At 39.5% G+C, this 17,774-nt stretch overlaps 1 protein-coding gene across 1 annotated transcript in view; it reads right to left on the minus strand.

Moving 5' to 3' along the window:
- Positions 1-17,774, minus strand: part of MTA3 (metastasis associated 1 family member 3) — a 181,466-nt gene that overhangs the window by 33,748 nt on the left and 129,944 nt on the right. Inside the window, 2 exon segments of the mRNA XM_021087577.1 lie at positions 4,548-4,606; positions 6,674-6,748. Coding sequence (XP_020943236.1) covers positions 4,548-4,606; positions 6,674-6,748 — 134 coding nt within the window.

A 17,774-nucleotide genomic window follows, 5' to 3' on the forward strand; every position in this document is an offset into this window, starting at 1 on the left:
CTAAGGTGATACTTATCACCACACCAGAAGAAATTACTTAACCTTGTGTGCACTGAGGGTCCTATTGTATAAACAGGACTATTGTTTAGACTTCTAATCTGTGCCAGCAATGTTTTCTGAAGACAAATAGGCTTTTTTTTTTTTTTTTTAATGGCCGCACCCATGGCATATGGATCCCAAGCTAGGGGTCTAATCGGAGCTACAGCTGCTGCCAGCCTACACCACAGCCACAGCAACACAGGATCTGAGCCACATCTTCGACCTACACCACAGCTCACAGCAATCCCAGATCCTTAACCCACTGAGCAAGGCCAGGGATCGAACCTTTGTCCTCATGGATCCTAGTCAGGTTTGTCAACTGCTGAGCCATGAAGGGAACTCCCAAATTGGCTTCAAAAGCACATTTTAAAACAGAGATAATGTACTGGTCCTCTTACAGTTTTCATTTGGAAACACACAAAATTAAAAGTGGTGATTCAGAAAGACTACGATTTCCAAGGGTATGTAAAAAATATTTTTGATTTTTAAAAATCTACTAACAGAAATGATGGCCCCTTAAAGTCAAATGGATGACAATGTCAGAAGGCCTTGTCCAAATATAAAAATTTCTAACAATTAACCTAGGGGCCAAATATATGTGTTAAAAGAGAGCTAATACAAATTTATAGTTGAGCTGCCTAAAAAAAGAAAGAGAGTAAAAACAACTTTAGTTGTTCAACTTAATCTAGAATGTTATTTGACTGAATAAACCACTGGCCTTAATTATAATAATCACAAAAGGAAAATGAGTGGGAAAATGAGTGCAGAGACTGAATGCAGACAAGTGAACCACTTAAAATATGTTTTGCAAAACCAAATACCTACAGATTAATCCTCAGGAAACAAATGGTTGGTGTCAAAGTGACCATTTGAATAAATTTTACTGTTAAGACAAACATTTTTTTAAAGTTTTCAAAGCTGCATTATATGATAAACATCAAGATCTTACTGTATAGCACAGGGAACTATATTCAGTATCTTATGATAAACCAAAATGGGAGAGAATATTTTAAGAAAAACAATGTGTGTGTGTGTGTGTGTATTGGATCAGTTTGCTGTACAATTTAACACAACAATGTAAATCAACTATTCTTCAATTAAAAAAAAAATTCTGGCCCTAGAAAAGGCAAAAAGACAAAAAAAAAAAAAAAAAGAAAAAGAAAAAAGAAATCTCATTCATAGTTTCAAACACAACACTCTATTCTGATGAAGCTCAAATTTGTACATCTAGCCCAGAACTTTCCCCTGAGCTTAAGACCAATATATTTGACAGTATATTTAACACTTCTTTTTGGAGAAAGCAAACTCAAAATAACCCAACCTGGGTCTCTGCCACAGCTTCTCACCATGGTGAATAGCCAGCAATCCACCTAGTTAGCTGTGCTAGCCAGAAACCTGGGACTCAATCTAAACCTTCCCTCTGCCCCTCCATACAAGTCAACCGCCTCCAAGTAGTGTACCATTTCCAGGCCACAACTCTAGGTCAAGTTACTATCATCTTTCTTCTCTAGGAACTTCGTAATTGGTCCCCTTACATCCATTCCCCAATTCCTGATACCGTTTTCCAAAATATAGTCAGGAATCTGAAAGTACACACAAACTTGATCATGATACTTCCTGGTTTAAAATCCATTTCCACTGTTCATCAGATGGGTAACTCTTGGCCCTCGCCCACCATGCTGGCCTCCCACAGCTCACCACTCTCTCCTCACAGCAGCCACACTGCCTGCCTCTCCTAACTATGCTCCTCAACCATGTTCTGCCCCTTCCCATCTCAGGATCCCATTAGCCTGGAAAGCCTCCATCACCCGGTTAACCCTTCCTCTAGAGTTCACTCATACTCACACCGCCACAATGTATCTTTCCTGTCAGCATCAACTGAGTGTGATAACTCTCCCCCAGTATAAACTCTCACGAAAACTCTCCTCCATCAGAGTACTCACTGGGTGATTAGCTGTTTGGCACCTCTCTCCCACACAATATAAGGTGGGCTCCAGAATGTCTTTTTAGGGCTGCATCCATAGCATATCTAAGTTCCCAGGCTAGGGGTCAAATCGGAGTCGGAGTGACATCTGCAAGCCTACATCACAGCCACAGCCACATGAAGTCTGAACTGCATCTGTGACCTACACCACAGCTCATAGCAACACCAGATCCTTAACCCACTGGGTGAGGCCAGGAATCAAACCTGCATCTTCATGGATACTAGTTGGGTTTGTTACCACTGAGCCACAACAGGAATTCCCAGAGTGTTTTTCTTTTTTTTAATGAAAGGCTTGAGTCTAGGAGGAAGTTTTCTAGAATGTCTTTTTTTTGTTTGTTTGTTTGTTTGTTTGTTTGTTTTGTCTTTTGTCTTTTTTTGTTGTTGTTGCTATTTCTTGGGCCGCTCCCACGGCATATGGAGGTTCCCAGGCTAGGGGTTGAATCGGAGCTATAGCCACCAGCCTACGCCAGAGCCACAGCAACACGGAATCCGAGCCGCGTCTGCAACCTACACCACAGCTCTCAGCAACGCCGGATCGTTAACCCACCGAGCAAGGCAGGGACCGAACCCGCAACCTCATGGTTCCTAGTTGGATTCGTTAACCACTGCGCCACGACGGGAACTCTGTTTTCTAGAATGTCTTAACTGATCTACCTCTAGTAGTGAACAGAGTGCTTTGCATATAGGAGACTGCCAGGCTCAAAAAGATAGCAGCATATAATAATTCTTAATCTATTATTTTAAAATAGCATTTCAGAGTTAATTGGGAAATTCTTCAAAGAACTCATATTCTTACCCAACTCAACAATACTGATTCAAACGTCTATTTACATATATGATTCATATAACTTTTGTAAAAGTATGATTAGAAACTCTGTCCTAATCTCCAAAAATCATTCACTTGGATCAAGGGTTGGCAGAGTAAATATTTTAAGCTTCATGGGTATTATAATTTCTGTCACAACCACCGAACGCTGCCACTGCAGCACAAAAGCAGATGTACACAACATATAAATGAATGAACATGCCTGTATTCCAGTTATGCTTTATTTATAAAAACAGGTGGCAGGTCAGATCTAGCCCACAGATTGGTCTTTGATTTAGTCTTTGACTTAGATCAAGACTCCAAAGTCAATACAAAACAGAATAGAAACAATTGTCTGGGTTACTTGGTGAAAACTGGTTAAATGTGTTTTCCCTTTGATGTGACAGCAATGCAAAGTATAAGAAAGCTGTTTTGCTTGCTTTTGAAAATCTAAGACACATGAATCACAACACTGTTTTCTTTGGGGAGTTGCTCTTTTATAAATTTAGTCAAATAAAATATATAATTTCCTAAAATACTAGAAATCACTCTGCAGAAGGGACAATTCAGCTCTGAATAAAAATTATGGACCCTATAAATTACATGCTCTCTCACTTGAGATACAAGATTAATAAGAATATCACAATTCATTGTCAATAAGGCCTGCTATATATAAGAGTATGTATGAATATATCAAAATTCAGTAAACAAAAAGGCTAGGTATAAAACAACTGTACTGAGACCAAAGAGTGAAAAATCTTGAATTAGTACACAGAATTTTGTAGCAGATTTCATTTTTATCCCCAAAGAAACTAGGATAGCTCTATATACATGGGGCTCAATAAACTAAATTTTCCTAAACAAATGAACTGTCAAACTCAAGACTGTAAAAAAAGATAATTCATTTAAAATGTAACAAATGAAAAGAAAACTGGCATTCATTTTGATATGACAATGATATCGAAACCCAAAGGATAATAATGCTAGAATGCTAGGCATATGAAACAATCAAAACCTATTCATTTCTTATCCAACATCTCAAAGTTTGGCTTTAATTACTTTTCCTAACCCCTTCCCCAAGCAACCAGTGTAAAATCCTCAACAAATAAACAACACACCTCCAAACGGCAATGTACATTACCCAAACAAAAATTATACAATACAGAAGTTTCAAAATTTGTCAGCCTTCTGAAATACATGTGCTTCAAGTAACATTTTCATAGGTTAGCTTTCTAACAGTTTTCCTTCAGCTTTGATAGAAATTATGGTACATGGCATTTTTCATCTGGTCCTACGGTTACTTGGGGTTTTCTCCCACCAACTATTTTTCTTTCTTAAAAAATCCTTGTGGAGTTCTCACTGTTGTGCAATGGGGTCGGTGGCGTCTCTGGAGCCCTGGGACACAGGCTCGATCCCTGGCCGGGCACAATGGGTTAACGAACCAGCATTGCTGTAGCTGTGGCTTAGATGTAACTACGCCTTGGATTTGGTCCCTAGCCCTGGAACTCCATATGCCTCCCTAGCCCTGGAGGCCAAAAAAAAAAAAAAAAAAAAAATCATTGTAGTAGCCTTATAATGGAAAGCAAACTGTGCTATGTAGTGGAAGAAATAAGATGTACAAAGAAATTCAAATTTGACTGAAACTGACCAAAATATACATATTTTATTTTTGACAGAATTAATACCATGGCAAAAACTGAAAAGATTTCCATTACTTACTAAGTTGGGATATACACTTGTTTCAGTTTACTCTCAGCTTCTGCTGCTTTTAGACGTTTCTAATTCAAAAGACAGATAAGATATTTTACACACAATGTTCACTAATTATTACCACTTCATTTATCTTAAAAATTCACAAGAAAACAAAAATATTAAAGCATAATTCAATAACTGCCTTTTTAAGATGAGCTTTTATTTCACGCGCATATTCTTAAACTCCAGTAATTTGTAAGAAAAAGTCACTAGATTGTGAGGTATAGCACAAGTATTAATAACATTTTATACGTAAATTTAAAAAAATAAAGCTGAACAACATTTCCCATTTCTCCATGAGATGAGAGACAGAACTTATAATCATTTTTACTTTTCAAATTTAGTTTCTATTTTATTTCTTTTCTGCCTTTCTGGGAGAAAACACATATAATCTTTGCTTTTAGAAAATTGATTCAGAGATGATTTGTTTCCACAGTCCATGCAAAAAAAGACAGTAATTACTCTAAGTCCAACTAAATAAGCATTTACCCTTAAATGTTGGGAAATATCCAGTGAACTTTAAAACTTGGCTGAACTCATGTCTCATTTTTAGGAACCAAAGAGGAGCCAAATACAGGGCAAGGAATGGGAAAAAGATTATATAATCAAAAACAGAGTTTGATCAACACAATGATGCAATAGGGAGGGAAAATAATGAGTGGTAGATACTCAAAATGAAGACATGAGAATGTAAGGCAATCCCCCACCTTCTTAAATGAGAAGGAAACAAAAACATTTAAGGAAACAAAATTTTTAAAGGAGGAGCTGAAAGTTTGGAAATAATTTTATCCAAACATGTTTTCAACCATCATTGATGCCATCATCGCCACTCTCTTCAGAGACTCTTTTTACTTCGAGTAATACAGCTTTCCAAGAACACATGGTCTTCACATCTACCTAAGTTGTTTGAAATAAACACTTTGGGGGGGGATGGGGGTGGGCAGGAATAGCAATTTTATTCTGAAAGCCATCAAAAGAGAGATGGTGCACTAACGTCCTAAAGAACCGCCTTGCCCAGGGTTTGAAACAAGCACTTTCTGAATTATATATGACGTTGACACTGGAAATTTTTCAACAAGCCATGGGCTATCTATTCATATCTATTCACCATCTCAATAACTCAATGTGCTAATATTTAAAGTGATCCTTAAACTGTATTTTTATAGCATCCAACACTTGCCACTGGGTGATCACATACTTAGGAAAAATAATGTCTGTGTTAAATATACTTGTATATTTACTTTCTTTACCAGTTCTAACATGTGACTAGAAAAATACAAAAACAAGTACTGACTGAGGTCACTTGAGAAAAATGCACTTTCCCCCCAAAAGTAATATTACTCAAAATAGATTAATTGAGAGATTACCTCAGTTTGGGGCATTTGGGAAGGATTTTTAAAAATAAGTGGTTTCTTATTTTTAGAGATAATTTTGGGAAAAAGGTTATGCATCTACGTACAAAGCATCAAACTAGTAAAGACTAACTACTACAAGCACATGTAAACTATTATATATAGAAGGGATAAACGACAAGGTCCTACTGTACAGCCCAGGGAACTCTAGTCAACATCGTGTAATAAACCTTAACGGAAAAGAATATGAAAGAAGGAAAAAAATATAAAACTGAATCATTCTGCTGTACACCAGAAACTAACACAGCATTGTAAATCAACTATACTTCAGTTTAAAAATTAATTAATTAACTACTACAGTTAAAGTCAAAGATTTAGGAGGTACAACCCCACAAATGTCACAGGAGGTTTCGGAAGATCTTTACACATCCTAAGTCATTCCCATCAACCATACTCACAAAGAGATGAATCACCAGGCACCTGCAAAGAAAATAATACCTCTCTAGTGGCATCTTTCCCTGCTGTCTTTCCAAAATATTTATCCTAATGGGTTCTAAAGTAAAGAAAATATTAAGACTAAAATCTTTATACGTTAAAGATATGAAATCATGTAGTTTAAAATGGTCTAGAAAAGATAAAGCAAACAAAAAATTTACATTAAGTATATTCTAAGAAACATTAATGTAGAAATAGAAAGTTCATTTTGATGAAACTGTATTGACAGCAATATGAAAAAATTACCTGCTGCACGTATCTGTCAGTAGTTTTCCACATGTAATAATATTCAATGATGCTAGTCAATGATTTCCAAGGGAGCTGAAAAAATATTTAATATGATAATGAAAACAAGCTACTGAGAGAAACTGCTTTCCTTTAAAACCAGTTCTCTAAAATATCAAGGCAAATATCTACATGGAAGCTGCATTCTAGAAGAAATGTTTGAGAAAACTGAAATTAATGACATTAACTCTTAGCAAAGGGTCCCCAAACATGTTCTATTCAGCTAGAGATGCTGATACAACACAGTCCATCTCTCAACTGCCATCCCATTAAAAATTATAAACCTTATGACTTATAATTTATGACTTAGAGAAGTTTTTCTTGGGCTATAGGTAGAATTGAAGTATAATTTTTAGAAATGATATTTAAATCAATCTGGCCTGAGTTCTTTAACTTTCAAAGTTGCCACCTACAACTGAGTGTCATATGGTCTCTGCCATAATATTTCTCATTCTTTTCAAAACTGCACTATTTTGATCTTTCTGTTGTAAATAAAATGAAAACCTAAATATCTGAAAAAGAACATAAGTGTGGTACCTATTAGAAAAATAGGAAGCTTGCCTGCTATATTTCGTAATTATTCAAAAAATGACCAAAAGAGCTACGAGACCTACAACCACAGTATATATTCATTCCCTCTGTGAAAGAGATCTGCTGGACATCTAAGATGCAAATCAGGGCAGATCAAAATAGTGACTGATAATATTCACGATTTTTAGCTATTGAGGCAAATTTTACAGATAGGTGACTCAGCAGCACTCTTTGACTCCTACCTGGTCTGCCCTAATGCACCAGTGGGGCTGCAGTTAAAACAGTACTTCCCAGACCCCAGGGCAGCTAGGGGTCTGTTTATGACCCATATGTACAAAATCTATGCCATTCCCATCACCTCCACATTTAACTCACCTGTTTGGTTTAAAGAGAAAATAAATGGAGTTTAGAAAAAAGAAATTATTTTAAGCTTAATTGGGTGGCAACTTCAACAAATGTAGTCTCCTTACAGGAACAGATTGGCACAGCTGGCATTTGGACTGCAATTAAAGTAAATACAATTTTCTCCAATTTAACAAGCAATCTAATGGAGCTGAAAGTGTCAGAGGGATAGTGTGAGGAAATCAGCAAGACCTCACAGGACATCTGGGGCACAGTCTCTTAGAGTTTTAAGCAGGCCAAGATCTCTTTATTGCCTGACTATTATTCCTTTGGGAAAGAGCCCCTAGCATGCAATTTACCTAGAAGCCTGAGAAAGAAAACCAAGTGACCGTGTAACCCAAGCTTCCTCATAAGCCAGATTTTATCTAAGCCCTAAAGTCCTCATCAGCTATACCCCTGGCCTCTCATCAAGAAGTGTAGGTCAGGTCTCAGTGTGCCCACTCCTGATGCAGTATCATTTCTCCCTCAATCCTCATTCTGACCTTATGGGAGTTCCCTATGACACATCAATTGAGAAGGAAAATATCTGAATGTGGCAGATGGCTCTGCATGCTGTACTGGCACCAACCAAAATTATCCTGCTGCAGCATTTTAGCCCCAAGCAGGAGTGACTCTGAAACACAGCGAAGGGAGATCCTTTCAGAGGGCAGAACATCAGAACGGACATGTGGTTTTCTACTAGGGTTTGAGTTGCAGAAGAGATGGCCAGAGGTACTGACCATACCCATGCAGTGACAATGGCTATTTACTTGTTACAGTTACCAGGGACTTGAAAGGACTGGTAACAATGAGTCTTAGAAAAGCAGCTGCGGGACAAACACCTGAATGTAGGCCTGGGTGTGAGAATTTCTGTGCCCCCATGCCCACAAAGGCGCCTCTGCAAAGGAGATTCTCACTTATCAGTTGCCTAAGATGATCTCCTTTACGGCTATCAGCCACCCTCTTCCCCTGGCAGCCCAAAGATTGCTCAAAGGACACATAAAGTGGATGCCACCACAGGGATGTCCCCTCACAAATCTTGTCTGATCACCCCAAGTGTCTCATCTGCAAGGAACAGTGTACACTGGGCCTCCATCATGGCACCTTTCCTGGGAACATGTCAGTTAGACTAAACTCTCAGCATCCCAGAATAGCAGCTATCTATTCTCATTGAACAGACAATTATTCTAAATATGATTTGTCTTTTCTTCCTGAAATGCATTGGCTAGCAATACCACACACAGACTTACGAATGACTTATTTCCACAGAACACTGCTTCTACCCAACCCAGGGCTCAGAAGGAATAAAAGTTTGGGTCACTACACCAGACTACAAACTCTGATCATCTAAGATACCAAGGGGGTGAGGGTGGGGTCTGTTTTGAATGACAAGGAAGGCCTCAGGAGGAGTTTCACAAATGGAGAAAGGAAGACTAAAGAAGCTATACTTCCTTCCTTGCTCTGTGTAATTATTTTTCTTCTGCACCCAATTCACTTTCTATTTTTATACAAGGTCTGTTGGTGGTGGGTTTTTTTTTTTTACCTTTACAACTTAATGTAGAAGTTACAAGCTATAAAGGCAGGGTTTCGACTAAAACCAAAAGAGGAAGAAATATCAACTAGAAATAAATGCTGTGATATTAAATTGAAGCCTCCCCATTTGAGGAAAGAGTACCATATTTTCTCATGATTCAGGGTAGTTACTACTGTTTAAAGGTTGACATATGGAAAGGAAGCATGTATAGAAAACAAGGATAGATGTTAAGTAGTCAAAGAAGCAGGTGATGGCAGAAACTATACACCCATTTTGAATCCACTTCTAGCTTATCTTCCTTGAAGCTTTAACCACATTCCCCGCCCCGCCCCCTCCAAAAAACAAAACAAAACACCCTTTTAAACAAGACACAGACATATGGGCCAGGTTTATCCAGGCTGACAAACATGAATGACATTTAGATACAGAAGTGAGCAACATCAGTGCCATATGATCCAGCAATCGTACTCCTAGGCATATATCCGAAGAAAACTCTAATTTGAAAAGATACATGCACTCCAATGTTCACAGCAGCACTATTTACAATAGGCAAGACATAGATGAAACCTAAATGTCCACTGACAGGTGAATGGATAAACAAAATGTGGTGTATATCTACAATGGACTATTAGTCACAAAAAAGAATGCAACAATGCCATTTGCAGCACATGGATAGACCTAGAGATTATCATACTAAGTGAAGGAAGTCAGAAAGAGAAAGACAAATACCATATGACATCACTGATATGTGGAATCTAACATATGATACAAGCGAACATATTTACAAAACAGAGACTCACTAACTTTGAAAAAAAAAAAAAAAAAAAAAAAAACTTACGGTTACCAAAGAGGAAAAGGAGTGGAGGAGGGATAAATTAGGAGTTTGGGATTAGCAGATACAAATCATCATACATAAAACAGAACAACAAGGTGCTACCGTATAGCACAAGGAACTAGATTCAATACCCTATAATAATGGAAAAGAACATGAAAAAGTATATTCGGATTTTTTATATGTATATATAAAATACATATATCTGAATCACTTTGCTGTGCACCAGAAACTAATAATTATAAATCAACTATACTCTGATTATCAAGAAAGAAAGTCGGAGAGAGAGGGAGAAACAATGGGCAACATCAGGATAAAGCTGCAAGACGGGAGTCTGGACAGTGTGGCAAGAACTCTGGTAGAGATATCATGTTCTGAGGGCCCATGCACTGACTGTTCTGGCACCCACGTTTGACATGGATTCCAAGCACCAGAGGGAATGGGTGTTTGCCCTGTTTCTATGGCATCCAAAGGCCTGGTTCTCTAGTCTTCCCACAGATTTTATGAGAACCTAATAGCCTACATGCCTTCGGCTTAAATTAGATATAGTAAATTCCATACTTAGCAAATAAGAACCCTAACACATATAACCAAAACAAATATTCTTTATTCTAAAGTAGGTGAAGTTTCTTTCACTTATAATCCAATGTACTCTAAGACAAAAATTGGTAACAAGTGGAGTGTTCTACGAATAGACCCTAAATACACGACACTTACTGATAGAGTCAGGGTAGAACAGAATCAAGCAAGATTTGTGGTAGAGACAGCAGAACTTGTATGCCAGAGTACTGCCATTTTGGGGTCAGTTGCTGTTCTCAGCTTCCCAAGTCCTGGCTGTGAAGCATCAAAACTTGGATCCCCAGCCCTCCTGGAGGTCTGGAGTCTTCTGATACACTTTAGAACTCTCTTCCTCTTCAAACTAGCTCACTCTGGGAGTTCTCTTGTGGCAACTCCACCGGGTTAAGGATCTGGCGTTGTCACTCCAGAGGCTTGGGTCTGATTCCCCCACCCAGGAACTTCCACATGCTGTAGGCACAGCCAAAAACAAAAAAAAAACCCTCCCCCTAGTTCACAAAAATGGATTCTGTTGTCTCTAATTATGCCTTGCTCAGTATTCTTTCCAACTTCCTCCTAGTTTACTTTCTTATACTGCAAAGGCTAGAAATCCAAACATTGTTATTTCTAAGACTCTCTTGTGATTTATTTCTGCCAACCAGATGTATGGGTATAAGACCTAAATTCAGAAGCGAATTAAGCAGGCGTAGAGCTGATGGTGCACCAGGGATCCATTTTGCTGCAGTAGAAGTAGGAGGTGCAAAACTGTCCTAGAGCCAAAGGCTCTGCTAGAGTTTTCCTGATCTAAAAATCATGGCTAAAATAGTATGATCCTGGCTCATAAGTTAACCCAGCACCTTCTCAGTTTCCATATGGTGCAGAGATAAGAGTTCAATTGTGGAACCATTTCTGTGGAACTGTTCTGAGGTCCAGCTTGAGCCTACTTCTCCAACCCTATTAATGATTTTAAGCATCTAATTTCTAAAATTCAACCCTATTCTGTTTAAAATAGCTCCTACAATTTTGTTACCTGCAACTGAAGTCTAAATGATACAACAGCCAGGAAATAACCATTGCTGAAAGGAGTTTCTATGGCAAAGGACTCCATTGCATGAAGGGAGAAGAAAGACTGCTATTTTACACTTTGGATTTTTCAGGTTCCTCTGCATATTTCAGGTCCTGCTTAGGAAGAAGAAATTCACAAGAGAAGTCATCCCCATTCTAAAAATGGGGGGGGGGGACACAACAACAGATAATTTACAAAACCACACCCACTATTTAGTACATCAGAGAGCTAAGATTACAAGACAACCAGCTGAACTAAATACCTAAGTTGCTAAGCAAAGACAAGACTCATTAACTACTTTTACTTTGGCAGGGCACAGAAGAAACAGGTAAAATAAAGGCAGTAACAACAAAAAATTTACCAAATCATTAATGGCCAACAGTGGGCTGGGAAAACTGTTTAGGATCCCTGGAAGTTCTAGACATAAGGGGAATCCAAATACATTTGCCACAAGTTTCCATCAGAAAGAACTGAGCCAGAGCAGGAAACCTGAGAAATCCCCCACTGGTGATGAAAACTTGAATTTACACAAAGAGATGAAGAGGGGCAGAAATGAAAAAAATTTAAATAAATAAACTAACAATAATAAATATGGGGGGGCCCGCAATCTTTAAAAGATCATTGATTGCCTAAAGCAAGAAGTAAAAATACTGCACTGTGGGATTTCGAACATGGACAGAAATAAAACGTATGACAACAAAAGCAAGTACAAGAATAGGGAGAACTACAAGTATATTGTTTCATGGTTCTTAAAATCTTTGTGATCTAAGTGGTATCAGATTTGAAGGTAAACTGTGGTACGTTAAAGCATAAATCACGAAACAAAACAAGTTTAATTAGTCAGCCACTACTAGAGATAAAAAAATTGATCAAAAGGGGCAAAGAACAAGAGTTTCCATTGTGGCTCAGTGGTTAATGAACCTGACTAGTACCCATGAGGACAAGGGTTTGATCCCTGGCCTCGCTCAGTGGGTTAAGGATCTGGTGTTGCAGTGAGCTGTGGTATAGGTCGCAGGCTTGGCTCAGATCCCACGTTGCTGTGGCTGTGGTCCAGGCCGGCAACTGTAGCTCCAATTCAACCCCAAGCCTGGGAACTTCCATATGTAGCGAGTACGGTTCCAAAAAGAAAAAGGAAAAAGAGGAGTTCCCGTCGTGGCGCAGTGGTTAACGAATCCGACTAGGAACCATGAGGTTGCGGGTTTGGTCCCTGCCCTTGCTCAGTGGGTTAACGATCCGGCGTTGCCGTGAGCTGTGGTGTAGGTTGCAGACGGGGCTTGGATCCCGCGTTGCTGTGGCTCTGGCGTAGGCCGGTGGCTATAGCTCCAATTCAACCCCTAGCCTGGGAACCTCCATATGCCGCAGGAGCGGCCCAAGAAATAGCAACAACAACAACAACAACAACAAAAAGACAAAAAGACCAAAAAAAAAAAAAAAAAAAAAAAAAGAAAAAGGAAAAAGAAAGGGAGGGCAAAGAACAATGGGATAAATGGAAAATTCATGATGATAATGGATTTAAACTGAGAAATATACGGTTAAATAATTAAAGATAAGTGGTCTAAATACACCAAGTACAAGGCAGAGATTGTCAGACTGGCTTAAAAAAAAAAAAAGATCCAAAGTTCCTGTTGTGGCTCAGCAGTAAAGAACATGACTAGTATCCATGAGGACACAGGTTTGATCCCTAGCCTCTCTCAATGAGTTAAGGATCCAGCGTTGCCATGAAATGTGATGTAGATAACAGACTCGGCTCAACCTGGCAGTGCTGTGGCTGTGGAGTACACTAGCAGCTACAGCTCTAATTCGACTCTAGCCTGGGAACTTCCATATGCCACAGGTATGGCCCTAAAAAGCACGTGCACACGTGCACACACAAACGCACACAAAGATCCAACTGTATTCCGCCTATAAAAAGACCATTCTGAACATAATAAAAGGAACATAATAAAAGGAAACAAGATATATCATGTAAACAATAAAATAAATCTGGGTTGGAGTTATATTAATAGGAGAAAAATTAGATTCTGCCACAAGGAAGCTGCATAAATAAGTGTGACACAAAGATTAAAACGGTTGGTTTATCATGAGAACATGACTAATCCTAAATGTGTATGTACCTCATAACAGTCAATGTATTTAAAGCAAAAACCTAATATAATTGAGAAGAAAAACAGAAAAATCTACAATTATAGTTAAAGTTCTTTTTTCTTTCAGCCATGCCTGTAGCACGTGGAAATTCCTGGGCCAGGGACTGAATTCACAACACAGTGACAATGCCAGATCGTTAACCTGCTGTGCCACCAGGGAAGTCCTAGCTAGAGACTTTTAATACCACTCTCTCAACAAGTAATAGAACTGGACAGAAAATCAGTAAGGCCCCAGAAGACAACACTATCAATAAACTTGACCCAAGCAGGATTTATAGAACATTATACCTAACAGCAAAATCTGTTCTTTTAAAGAGTACATGGCCCATTCGCCATAACAAACCACATACTGGGGTCAGCGCCAATCAGATCTTCAAAATGTAAAATTTGTGTCATTTTTTTTTTAAAACAAAGTATGTTTTCTGAACACAACAGAATTAAAGTGAAATTCACAAGAGAAAAATATATGGAGAGTTTCCTTGTGGCACAGTGGGTTAAGGATTTGGTGCTGTCACTACAGCGGCTTGGGTTGCTGCTGTGGTGCAGGCTTGATCCTCAGCCTGGGAACTTCCATATGCCATGGGTGTGGCTGACAAGGAAAAAAAAAGGGAGAGGAGGGGAGGAGAGGGGAGGGGCAAAGGGCAGTGGAGACTGACTGGAAATTTTTCACACTCAAGAAACCTGCTGATCAAAGGCTACACAAGACAGAGACTGGTTGTGACAAGAGAGTTCTTCCCAGAGCAGAACTGCTGTGGGAGCTGCAATGCTTAGGCTCAGGCACATAAAGCCTACCTAAGACTGGACTGGAGCAGGACAAATAAGAACCCCCATGTGCCCTCACCATGGGCGTGCCACACTATTCTATCACAGGGGGAAGGGCAAAATGTGGAGAGAGGCTCTGTGGTGCATGGGAACTGTGAGCCCAGTAGGCGCTGTGGAAGTGCAGCTTGGTGTAACAAGAGGATAAGGTGTGCCCTGGTTCTGGAAGAAGGTTCCCATGGGAGGATGTGATTGGCTTGTGTGAATAAACTGTGTGCTGGCAGGGAAGTGCAATTCGTTAGGTTGAAGACTGGGTGGGGTGCTTGGCGAATTAGCCAAGTGGGGAGCCTTTCCTGATGGGTGAAGGATTTTTATCTGGCAAAAAAAGGGAAACTCAGTTAAGCCTTTGCAGTCCTGTGAGGCTCAAAGTTTTGAAGGCAATACATGAAATATTAGGCCTTCCAATACAGTGGTACACTGAAGGTAGCCAGAACAATGAAATCCAAACCTGACCAACTAGAGACCATATTAATATACTAAAAGATCTAGTTGAACAGGCAGATGACACGCACAAATAGACAGGGAACTTAAATAGAAGTAAAAGCATAAAAATAGGAGTTCCTGCCGTGGCTCAGTGGTTAACGAACCCGAGTAGTATTCATGAGGACGTGGGTTCAATCCCTGGCCTCGCTCAGTGGGTTACGGATCCAGTGTTCCCATGAGCTGTGGTGTAGGTCACAGACATGGTTCAGATCCCACGTTGCTGTGGCTGTAGCTGTGCTCGGCAGCTACAGCTCCAATTTGACCCCTAGTCTGGGAACCTCCATATGCCATAGGTATGGCCCTAGAAAGACCAAAAAAAAAAAAAAAAAAGGAGACGTGGTACATTTTCAAAAAGCGTAAAAATAAAAGATGAATGTTAGAAAAAAATGCTATCATATTTGAAGAATTCCTTTAACAAGTTTATCAGTTTACTGAACATAGCCCAGAAAAGAATTAGTACACTAGAAGATAAATACAAATTGTACAAATTAACACACAAACAACAAATCACAGTCCTAGAAAACTCAGTGAACTACAAGTAGATAATTACAAAGAAAATCCTATGGGACGTTTCCTTGTGGCACAGCAGGTTAAGAATCTGATGCTGTCACTACAGCGGCCTGGCCAGAGAACCTCCACGTGCCCAGGGTGCAGAAAAAAAAAAAAAAAAAAAGAAAGATAAGAAAAGCCTACTGAAGTACACTATAGTAGTATAAGCGCTAATAACCAAAAGTAAAGAGGAAATCTTGAGCACAAAGAAAGAGAAACATTTACATACACAGAAACTTCTCATCAGACACTACATAAGCCAGACAGAGTGACATCTTGGTAGAATACTGAAAGGGGAAAAACTGTTACGTCAATTCTATAAGAATGAAATATCTCTCCAAAGAGGGCAGTAAAGTTTTTCAGACAAAAAACAGAAGTCATTCTCAGCCGAAAGCTGAATTCATTGTCAGCCAAATGTATATTACCGATAAATGATTACATCTGAAGTAAAGTTTCAAATTAATGATCTGAACTCCAACCTTAAAAAAATACTAGGAAAAGACAGAGCACATAAGCCCAAAACAAGCTGAAGGAAATAAATAATAAACATAAAAGCAGAAATCAATGAATCAGAAAACAAAACAAAACAAAAAAATCAATTAAATCAAAAATTGGTTCTTTGCAAAGATCAATAAAATTGATAAATCCCAAGTCAGACTAATGAGGACAAAAAGAAGAGCTACATTAGCAGTATTAGGAATGTGAGAGGGGACATCACTATAGCTCCATCCCATAGAATTTAAAAGGATAATGAGATTATAAAAAACTTTACGACAACAACCTAGATAAAATGGACAGTGTCACCAGCAAGATAAAGGAGGACGAGCCAGATTTTGTAACCCCACAAGAAACAATAATTAGACAGCTATCAATAGATGAAAGTTCCCCTGGGAGGACTGCAAGAGTCAAATAGGAACTTACAGCAACACAGTGCAGAAAAAACTGGAGGATAACTGTACAGAAACGATCACTGAGGAGATGAGCATTAGCTGAGACATCTGAGAATGACTAAGAACAGAGAAGCCACATGGTGGACACCAGTGTGGTCATCGGTGGCCTGCTCTGCAGAGAAACCTGGCAGTTCTGGTCACTGAGGACTTCAGCAGCCCCCAAGACAGTGTGGAATCCCTTCATCTTGCACAGTAGAGGACTGTGTCGTGTTTGTTGACATGGACCTCAGCAGCCTCCTCCGCAGAAGAAATCCGCAGCTTCTGCCACCAAGGTAACCAAGAGCCATCGCTATTGCTGGCCTCCCAGGGAGGGAGATACTGCTGCACTGCTCCCAAAAGACATGCACACCTGGACCCCAGAGTCCTAGCTGTTCCACAGCGCTCACATCCCAGACACCAGATCACAGGCTGCAGTCACCCTCTGAGCGCACACACTTCCCTCCTGGCTTTAAGGTTGATCCACACATACCCACACCTCAGGCATCACTGCCACCAACTGAGCAGGTCAAAGCAAGACCCAGCAACAAAAGAGACCCTTCACCCATGACAAATGCTGTGGGAGAAAAAGAATCCAGAAGGTTCCCCAGCAGCCTTTGCCACTGAAGATCCCAGAAGTCCTCTCTGCTGCTGCAGACCCCTGCAGCCCTGGTCATGGAGACCCCTGCAATCTTTACCAACACTGGCTTTGGCTGATACAGCTGAACATGTAAAGCCAATGGACCTTCCCAGGAGCTGCAACCATCACACCCCACTTAGCTGGCACCCTTGTACCCACTTGCAGGTAAAGGTCTTTCTCCGCTAAAAGCAGTCTGTAAAGTCTGATAGAAGTGACCGCTCAATCAAATGCACAGACACCAACACAAGGCTATGAGAAACATGAAAAACTAAGAAACATAACACCCTCAAAGGAACACAGTAATTTTCCAGGAACTGACCCCAAAGAAATAGAGATCTAGGATTTGCCTGGTAAAGAATTTAGAAGAATTGTTTTAAAGAAGTTGAGTAAGCTACAAGAAAATGCAGATAGACAATGAAATCAGGAAAACAATATACAAACAAAACAAGTTCAACAGAGAGAGGAAAAAAAATCACTTAGAAAACCCAAATTCTAAAGCTAAAGAATACAATGAATTAAATGAAATACAGAATACAGAACATCAGCAACAGACTTGATCAAGCAGAAAAATCTGTGAACTCAACAACAGGTCATTAGAGGAG

The sequence above is a fragment of the Sus scrofa genome, chromosome 3 (genome assembly GCF_000003025.6).
Source record: "Sus scrofa isolate TJ Tabasco breed Duroc chromosome 3, Sscrofa11.1, whole genome shotgun sequence".
Lineage (NCBI taxonomy): Eukaryota > Metazoa > Chordata > Mammalia > Artiodactyla > Suidae > Sus > Sus scrofa.